Below are 10,108 nucleotides of genomic sequence, written 5' to 3' on the forward strand. Positions count from 1 at the left end.
AGTACAAGCACTATTCACAGTATGAAAAATATTGTGGAGTGGACCAAAATGTTCATTGCTTTAAAAGAAGAGAAAACTCAAGATTGTAATTCGAAGAGTGCATTTTATTAAAAATCTCAAAACAACACAACACAGACATCACTGCTATAACTTTATATTGAACACCGTGTTTGTATAGAAAGTCACAATAGGTTTTCAATCACAACCATGCAGTGTGTAATCAGTGACCTCCTAGGCCAGCTTCAGTGTCTCTTTAACCATGACCCCTATTCCATCAAAAACATTATGAATAGGAGCATTGCACATGAATGCAGAGGTGGTGACCAGCTTGTTTTTAACATCAACGTGAGCTTTCTCCACATCTGTGTTGACGTGTTTGCAGCCCATTTCCTTCATAGCGCCTGCGGTCTGAGCGTACGGCCACCTGGAGATAATTGAGAAAGAAAATTTAGAAGTGTAGATAATTTTCTCTTTATATGCAAAGACATTTGATAAAGCCAAACTGTGTCACACACTTTTCACACTCCTTGTCCTGTCCCACAGTGAGCTCACAGCCGGGCAGGATTTTGGCAGCGAGGACGGGGGAGATGCAGCACATGCCCATCGGCTTTCCAGCCTTGTGGAAAGCCTTGAGGAGCTTTTCCAGATGTGGCTGCACGGTGCAGTCCTTGTTCTTCACTGCCCAGTCACTCAGGTTCTTTGCCACACCAAAGCCCCCTGGAAGACAACAGAACAAAAACGAATAATTAAATAAAACAGAGAGAAATATGAGATATTGTTCTCTGCAGCATTTATTTATTGCAGCCTAACCTGGGATGATGACGGCATCGAAGGCTGAAACTTCCAACTTGGCCAGATCAGTCACGTCACCTCTGGCAATGCGAGCACTTTCCTGCAGGACGTTTCTTTTCTCCTCTGTGGGTTTCCCCTCACAGTGGTTGACAACATGCATCTGCTCTGTGTTTGGAGCAAACATCTGCACCTGAAATGAAGAAAGTAGACTCTGAGGACTGTGGGATCTCTTTAGGGTTGTTATAATACATGAACCACTTACTAAAAGAACAAAAACGTCAAACTGAAAACTGCAGTCCTTCTTAATAGGACCAAAAACAAATGAATACACTCTAGTACATTTACTTCTCTTCTTTTCTTGCCCTTACTTTGGCTCCAGCTCGACTCAGATGTACGAGGACAGCAGAGGCCTCGTGGACCTCTGTGCCGTCATAGACTCCGCAGCCTGAGAGAATAACTGCAACACGCTTTGCCATGGTTCCTGTGAAACACACATAAAGCACTTACATTTATCAAATGGGTCTAACCCTTGTTTAAACATTTCTGTTTGTTTCCCTATCACACATGCAGAGATCTGCTGCAGTGCCACCTGTTGCACTTGTTGACATAATAATGCACGGGGACAGAGGGAGCGCTGCTGCTGCCAGGTTACACTGTTGTTGAGACCAGTGGGCACGAGTTACAGGAAGAGTCTGAATTAATGAGCAGCACTGTAAAATGAATATGTCTAAGACACTTTTTAAGCATTTCAACATCTCTCAATGCATTTTGCAGTGCTACTTTACATTCATGTATACAAATATAGTCTAAAATCAACATGTGTTGGTTCCTAAAAATATAAGGAATACGCTTAAGGTTAAGCTTAGATAGCAGAAGAGAAGAAAGTGATATATCTCACCTTGTATACGTGCAGGTTAGGCTGTGTGTAATGGAGCAGTTCAGCAGAGAGGTGTGAGGCTGTAATCTGAAGCAGAGTCTTTATATCGTGCCTGTCTCCTCCCACACTGCTGTCCAAAAGGGTGGGATTAAGGTAACCAGGAACCTGATGGATGACTCAGTTACCTTTTAAGGTAAAATGCCGAGTCATCCCTCTCAGATTTCAATGCACAACAATGGGGAACATTTAGGAATATTTAAATTACTATATGAAACGATTTTGACAGGTTTGCATACACTAAAAATAAAAATGTGATAATTATTTGATGGATAAAGATGCATTAGGTAATTTACTAAAACATACATTAAGCCAAACAAAAATCACCTATTGGTTGTTAATATCAACATGAGTTTGAAATGAATATATAAAAGAATATAAAGATGTTTTTAGGACGTATTTTCAGCGGAATAATTCATTTGAGTAGCCTATTTGTCTTCTTTGACTGTCTGTGACGCACCTGTCTCGGCATTTCCCGGTGAGGGGAAGATCAGGAGTTTGCGTGCTGACGTCACACGCAGCTGTATAAAGCAGCTTTACGTGCTCAGAGCTGTACTCCGCTATGGCTCACCCCCACTCTCTGCATGAGTCCGTCGGCATACTGGGCATCTCTGGAGGTTAGTAACGATGTTTTTATTGCGGTAGTTGTACTTGCTGCTTGTCTACTGTTATTTATCATTACTAATCATGAATTGTTGGATTGAATTCAGTGAAATCCTTTTGTAAAACATTTTTAAGTTTTGAAAAGTTAGGAGGAAAAAACGAGTTGCCAAATATTTATATCAGAAACCAATCCGTTGTTTTTAAAACATAAATGCAATTACTTTAAACGGTAATCTTTGCTAAAACAAAAAAATTAAAGTGACATTTTGGTAGCCTACAGCTTACAGTTAGGACTGGTTTTAAACCCCCTTTTAAACATCCACATGGACCCTTCGTTTTATGGAATTTTAATTATTGTACTCTAACTGTATTTGTGTCATTGTGTTAAGTACGTCTTTTAATTGGTATTTTCACATTTATCTTGTATCCTGTTTTTACATTGCTTTTACAATGTCAATTGTGTTTGTTGATTTGTGAAGCCCTCTGAGACAAATATGATTTGTGATATTGGGCTATATAAATAAACTTGAATTGAATAAGTTTGGCATTTGTTTTATTTAATCGTGTAAAGATTAGTATCTCTGACTCTAATTTATTACTTTTTTCACAGTGCATCAAGTGTATTTTAATAAAAAAATTGAAAATATGTCAGAGTAAGAAGGATCATGTTTTCATCTTACTTACAGGTTCTCTCCTGCTTTTGGTGAACGACTATGCCAGCTCGCCTGTTAAAGACTTCATCCCCCATACTGCACTGGGGATTCTGCTCCTCATCATTGCAGTCCTCTTAGCCTATGCAGGTTGGTTTTGTTTATTACATAACTGAATCAATGGTTAACTTGTTATTGGGTAAGCTTACGGTCTTCCTCTCCTCTGTTTACTCTTCCTTAAGGGATCTGTCGCAGCCTGTCCCACGCCCAGCTGTTTTCCTCTGTGTGTCTGACTGTCTCTGCCCTGTGGTGTGGGTCCGGTCTGGTGCACATCCTGGTGGGGCAGGGGGTGCTGCAGCCCTCAGAGCTGAGAGCCTCTCTGGTCCCGGGCCTGGCAGCATTCACCTTAGCTCTGCTCGTCATAGGTGGCGTGGCAATAGCAGTGAAGAAAGCAGTGCTTTTCCTCATAGCTTTCTGCATTAGCTTAGCATGTGCCCATCAAATCGCTGGTTTGTCAGCTGTAGGCTTTGGTCAGTCTGCTACAGCTGCCAACTACCTTCTTGTCTGTCTCGTTGGTGTTTACTTTGGATTTGGACGTCTGCTGTCCATCATCACTCATGGTAAAGTGGAGCCTCCGGGAACAGGCCTGAAGAAAAAATCTGATCTGGAAACTGAGCAGAATCAGTGTAGTGATGCAGTGTCAGTGTGTCTGGTGATGAACCTGCTCTCCGCCTCAGTGTTAGCCTGTCCTCTGTTGGGCGTGGTCCCCCGGCTCTCCGTCGGTCATGTCCCCTGGCTGTGGACGGCTGGAGTCTTTCAGCTTGGCATGTGTGTCCTCTTCTACAGAGCCATGGACACACTTAATGCCACTTTTTACGGCTTCACTGCTATTCTGAGATTTGCCGAGGGCTACAGTGCTCTTCTATCATTCTACTCAATTCAGCCTTTCTCCCCTGCTCCCTTCCCTGCTGTCTTCTCCGTGCTCTTCTCCATCCTGGCTGTGTTCAGCTGTCAGAAGAGCCTGGTGGAGGGGCTCTACCAGTTATTCTTTGCAGCTTATTGTATCGCCATCGCTGCCCAGCCTCAAGGCTTCTTCCAAGGAGGCACACAGGGTGTACAGGGAGCTATATTTGTACTCTCTGCCGGCATGCTTTTAATTACCACATTCAATATGGTCTCGACTACAATGATTCCCACAGGCCAGGGCTGTTTCAAGGCCTTAGTAGCCAGGATTCAGGGCCTCACTCTCAGAGCCCATGATAAAGAGCTACATGCTCCTCACCTGGGCTACTCCAAGTATGCAGATGCAGAGGTGTTGGGCCATGCCTGCAGTGTGCTGGCTGCTTTTGCTGTCACAGCCACAGTTGGTGACAGAAACCCTCTGTCTGTGCTGGTTCTGCCCTGGGTGGTGGTGGCTGGCGGCGTGCTCCAGCTGCTCTGCGGCGCAGTAGCTTTTGCTCGAGGTAAAACCTTTGAAAGCACAGTTTTTACTCTGTACGGGGTGATGTGGGCAGTGTGGGGGTTGACCCGATATGGCGGCCTGTACGGTGAAACCAGAGGCTTCCTTGTGGCTGTCGGGATCATAAGCTTCATGCTGTTTAACTGTTTAGTGACGGTCGCGGCGTTGTTTCTAAATGTCGCCTGGTTTGTTTATGCCCTCACCTTCCAGCTCATCCTTATAAGCTTCTTGCTGGATGCCGTAGGCTCACTGCCTTATGGTTATGACATTGGAGTCACCATCATCTTTGGTCTGGTCAGTTTTTATTGTTTCCTGGCACACATTTTCAACAGCACCTTCCAGTCCCCCCAGATGCCCTTAGGAAAACCTTTAGTGAAGCTGAGTGGGGTTGGAGGAGGCGCAGATGTCTGTCCGCATGTACCGGCCCGCAAGGCCTCATCCGTCCAGCAGATTGCCGGTGAGAATCTTCAAAAGTGATACTTCTCCATAAAGATTAGCATTTGTGTATCAATTATTATCAAACCTTAAACCTTGAAGACTTTGCTTTTCTTGCATGTCTTCATGGTGAACGAAGAATCAATAAATGGAGAAAAACTGTAGTGAATTCAAGTAAATAGAGGTTCAACCTCAGGAAAACTATATCACAGCATAAGTTCTTTAACACAACTTGTGCAGTATAGTTAAACTCTCATGTATCCAGTCCTATGCTCATTACTTCTCAAACACAGGCATTAATACTGTGTACTATAGTTAAAACACTTTGGAATTATATGAGTCGAGTAATGCATCAGTGCAAGTGCAAGAGTCTTTATGCAAAAATAGTAAAGTTTTAGTGAAAAAGGTAGTTAACAAAAAACTTGATAAATGAGTTAAAACAAATCTACAATACAATGTAACACAGTGAGAATATTTGATATACAAATGGTCGTTCTGTGAGTTAAAAAAGTTGTTTACATACTTGCCGTTACTTTTCCTCTTTTACCATCTGTAGAAATCATGAAAAATGGGGGCATATGTGGAATGCCTACTGACACCGTCTATGTGCTGGTGGCAGCTTGCAACAGGCCAGACGCAGTTATCAAAGCTTATAAGTGAGTTTCCCTTTTAGATTTGATCTACATTCATTTATTGATTTGATTTGATTACTCTTTAATTGCTGTGTTTGACTCCAGGGTGAAGAAGCAGGCGGAGGACCGGCCCATGTCTCTGTGGATCTCCTCCATCAAGCAGCTGGAGCCGGTGCGACACCTGCTGAGCCCTCTGCTGCTGGACTTCATGGAGGCTGCCTGGCCCTCCTCGATCAGCATGGTAATACTCAGAGGTAAGTGTGCCTTCATGTATGCATATTAGTGTGTGTGCCTATGTTGGTGCCTCATGACGGGGGTTTACGTTGGTTTTTCGGCTCACACAGGCCCGTGGATGGACACTTTTGGTTTAGGGGATGCTGCCAAACACATAGGGACTCCGCAAAGCATTGCCATCAGAAACCCAGACTGCTCTGTGGCCACACACCTCATTAATATGGTAAGGGAATGAATCATTCAAAATGTGTGTGAAACTAGTCAGCAGGCCTTTTGTTTAAAACAACAACTTTTTTTCTTGCAGGTGGGGCCCATCGCTGTAACCTCAGCCAACCCTACAGGCGAGGCAGACACGACTCACCACAACCAAGTTTACGCCAAGCTGGGAAAAAAGGTCAAGACAATATTATATTATATAACAGGCCTGGTACGTTATTTTATTTTCCAGTAAACTACATGTGCTTTTTGCATTGTTAGGTTGATGGAGTGCTGTGTGACGGACCCTCCCCAGAGAACATTGCCTCCACTGTGGTCGACTGCACTAAGATCGAGACAGGACATATTGGTTTCTTCAGAGTGGGTCTCATTCCTAAATCTAAGGTAATATTGGTTCTATTCATTTAGTTCTAATACACAATTTCAATTTAGTGCATGCCTATTCTAATACCTGCGGCTTATGTTTGTGCTTTAAAGGTTCTTCAAATCTTTGAGGAGGTTCAGATGCGGCACAGACATGGGCAGACAAACCCTGCTTTCGAAGATGACATACATCTGTCTGATATACAAAGGGACAAAAGTTTCATAATGGAAGACGCAGCAGAGTCAGGAAGAGGAAGCGGAAACTCTAAACCATCCACAGTTGCACCTGAACAAAGTCCAGTCCTTAGAAATTAGTCATAGCACCAATGCACTATAACAAATGTTGCCAAATGACATTTTTATTCAAATGTATTTAAATGTAAAATCCATGCACAGATGGACATGCAATAGTTGCTATGGTATTGTTTGATTGATGTTCTGATGTCTGTATTATGCTGGTCTGTTTATCTGAATGATGCATATTGGTGTGTCATTTCTATAGTGGTATGCACACAGACACTAATGTCACTTATCTAGCTGGGTAACTTAAATGTGTGTATTGTATGTATTATAAAAAAATCTTACATTTTTCTCACAAATTTGAAGTATCTTAAATACATGAATGTACTGTGTATATTCACTTTCATGATAAATGATAGGCTTCATTAAATTATTTCCAAAGGAGTTTTATTTTTTCATATTTTTAGCAGAATATTGATTTGTGTTTTTCTCTGTTGAATATTAAAGTCTCCTGAAAGTATTACAACATCTCATTATGGGCAATATGAAATATAAATACATAATAATCAAAATCACATAAATATACAAACATATTATTTATCTAATCTGTCAATTAAAATTAGCTTTGTTCCAAAATTAGGTTAAACTAATCCAAAGAGAACACATATATGTTCATACATAGTAACAATATGTTGGACGACTCAATGATGAATGTTTATCTGAAAAAGTCAGATCATGCCTTCAGTTGAAAATTGATTATTATGGATAGATCAATGCAATACAACACATCTATAATACCCATCATTTGAAAAGCACAAAACCTCTTTTTCATGTATTTTATACATAAACATGTGTCCCCTCACATTCGGAGATTCTGAAAGTTTCAGGAAAAAAACTAACTTTTTGACCTGATCCATTTATGTAAAAACCTGTCTGAAAATGAGCTGATTCGGTTTTTGGCCTCTTTATGATGTCATAACGATGTTTTGGCTTGTGTAACCATTAGCCAATCACCAACCAAGGTAACCACCCCCCCTTATCACCTGAATCTCCTCCTAGAGCACCATTGTGTTTTTTTAACCATATATCTCCCAGAGGGGCGTGGGGAATTTCTCCTTTTTTCATCTAAAGTAACAGACAGAGAATCAGTACTTTTGAATCAGGGCTGAAAAAGAGGGGATTATGGGATGCTGCAATGAATGATGTTTGGTATTTGGAGCCAAACACTTCAGAGATATGGTTTTTATATATCTGAGACCATATATTGAGGAAAAACCGTATAATAGAGGACTTTTAAAGCCAAAACTCACCCAAGGTAAACCCACACAGGGGTTTACATTTACTTTGTTTGAAAATACGACCTTAGCCGGTGCTGCAAGTGCCCCTTCCATCATCACCCACCCAGGGTTAAACCCATAATTGGTCCAGTGTCTTGCTATTTTATTAATTTAAAATGCTATGTTGTATAATTCCATATTAGGGAGGCCCAGTCCACAGCTATCTCTTGGGGCAAAGAGTTTTTTCAGAGCAATTCTTGGCTTTTTTCCATTCCATAAAAATTCGCTGATCATCTGATTATATTGTTTGAAAACTCCGTCAGAGATGGTTACCAGTATCATCATAGAAATATAATTGTGGGGCAACCACCATCTGAATAATATTAATTTTCCCCAATAAAGTGAGATTTATCAATTTCCATTTTTCCAAATTTGCCTTAATTCTTTTAAGTTATATTAATAGAGATTATATCTTCCAGCCCTGAATACAACCTGATGCCAAGATATTTCATTCCAACTGGGATCCACTTAAAATTGAATGTTGACACCACTCCTTGGTTGCATCCAGTTGATATGGGCATACATTCAGATTTCTGCCAATTCATCTTATAGCCTGATATTTTCGAAAAGGATTAAATTGTAGATAGAACATTAGGGATTGACGAAATATGATGCTTGATAAGTAATAACATATCGTCCGCATATAGGAACATTTTGTGTTCCCTTTCCCCCTGTAAAACTGCTCAATTCCCTGATTGCGGCGGCCATGGGTTCCAGAAATAAAGTAAACGGCAGAGGACTGAGAGGATCTCCTTGTTTGGTTCCACGTGTTAGTTTAAAGAATTTCGATATCACCCCATTAGTTGTTACTGCTGCCCTTGGGTCTGAATACATTTAATGTATCCATTTGATAAAACCTTCTCCACATCCAAATATTTTAAGAGCATACCGCAGAAAGCCCCACTCGACCCTATTGAATGCCTTTTGGGCAATCCAGGGAGAAGGCAGCTGGCGAGCTTTCATACCGATTACGCTGCATAAGGTGCAACAATCGTCTGATGTTGTCTGTGGATGATCTTCCCTTAATGAATCCTACCTGGTCTGAGTGTATTAAGTGTGGCAGAATGCTTTCCAGCCTTTTAGCAAGAACCTTCGTCAGAATTTTGCAATCCACATTAATCAAACTATAGGCCTATAGCTTTCTGGTTCAGTGGGGTGTTTATCCTTTTGAATAATTATAGAAATCAGAGATTCATTTAATGTTTCTGTCATTTTCCCCAGGGATAAAGATTCTTCATATACAGTCGTTAATATTGGAGCCAGTTTGTCCACATACTTCTTATAGTATTCTGAGGGGAAGCCATCTGGCCAGGCGGTTTCCCATCCTTCATTAATGAAATAGCACTGTTGACCTCTCCTGTTGTTATTGGACTGTCGGGATACTCTTTCTGATCAGCTGACATTTCAGGCAGGTTCATCTTTGAAAACAATGCCTCATACACACCCACCTCTGGGCTAACCTCTGATTCATAAAGTTGGTTATACAAATCATCCTGTTAATGTCCCTCATGTTTGTCACCAAGAAATCGAAGTGATAAACAAATATAGGAAGTGTATCCTTCATTGTTGAAGTCAAATCAGGATGAAGTTAGAGCAGCAGTCTCCTTCTTTCATCATAAAGTTAAGTAAATATGTTATTAAAAAAAAAGTCATAACAAGTTAATAAATAAACTGTAACCAGGGAATTGAAGTGAGAAACAAATACAGGCAGTTTATGTTTTTAGGGAGTGATTGATTGAGCCAGTGAAGTTAACCACAGCGACAAACAAGCTGTGGAGAGCATCCACATGTCACAAAACAGTAACGGTCATAACAACAGTAAAATACGATTTATGTGGACTCATATATTACTCAATGTACAAATATCCGTGTGGATGTTGACTCTCCATCCTTTTCAGACTGTGTGCTCATGTGTCACTAGCAACAGAGTGTCTTGTTTTCCACGTCACTGCAATTAAAAAATTACGTTTGTGCCGGTAAGGAACCTTTTAATAAAGTAACATCAAAATGAGGTTTTATTTTATTAAGGATTTTGTCCTTTATCCACTATTCAAAGCATAACAAGCCCATGGACATATCTGTTAGGCACACTATGTTACTTACTTAAATATTTTCTACATCTTTTAAAACTCTTCCCTACCTGACCAAATGTCTAACAGTCTACAAAGTAAGAGCACCAGTGTACTTCTTTAATCACGAGCCTATATTTATTA

The 10,108-nt window shown here is 40.8% G+C and overlaps 2 protein-coding genes across 2 annotated transcripts; one reads left to right on the plus strand and one right to left on the minus strand.

The window, feature by feature from the left end:
* Positions 1-83: 83 nt before the first annotated feature.
* On the minus strand, positions 84-1,822 carry LOC307032481 (glutamine amidotransferase-like class 1 domain-containing protein 3, mitochondrial). The gene is made up of 5 exons (XM_079670463.1): positions 1,691-1,822; positions 1,161-1,273; positions 811-982; positions 516-717; positions 84-424 (listed from the first exon to the last, which is right to left on the minus strand). Exons 2-5 carry the CDS (start codon positions 1,266-1,268, stop codon positions 232-234), a joined length of 675 nt encoding a protein of 224 aa, XP_079526589.1. The 5' UTR covers positions 1,269-1,273; positions 1,691-1,822; the 3' UTR covers positions 84-231.
* A 150-nt stretch (positions 1,823-1,972) lies between these two features.
* LOC307032479 (uncharacterized protein) lies at positions 1,973-7,078 on the plus strand. Its single transcript, XM_079670458.1, has 9 exons — positions 1,973-2,343; positions 3,016-3,129; positions 3,222-4,895; positions 5,430-5,529; positions 5,611-5,759; positions 5,850-5,962; positions 6,044-6,133; positions 6,217-6,339; positions 6,433-7,078. Exons 1-9 carry the CDS (start codon positions 2,289-2,291, stop codon positions 6,631-6,633), a joined length of 2,619 nt encoding a protein of 872 aa, XP_079526584.1. The 5' UTR covers positions 1,973-2,288; the 3' UTR covers positions 6,634-7,078.
* The last annotated feature ends 3,030 nt before the right edge of the window (positions 7,079-10,108 follow it).

This window comes from Notothenia rossii (assembly GCF_949606895.1).
Source record: "Notothenia rossii genome assembly, chromosome: 3".
NCBI lineage: Eukaryota > Metazoa > Chordata > Actinopteri > Perciformes > Nototheniidae > Notothenia > Notothenia rossii.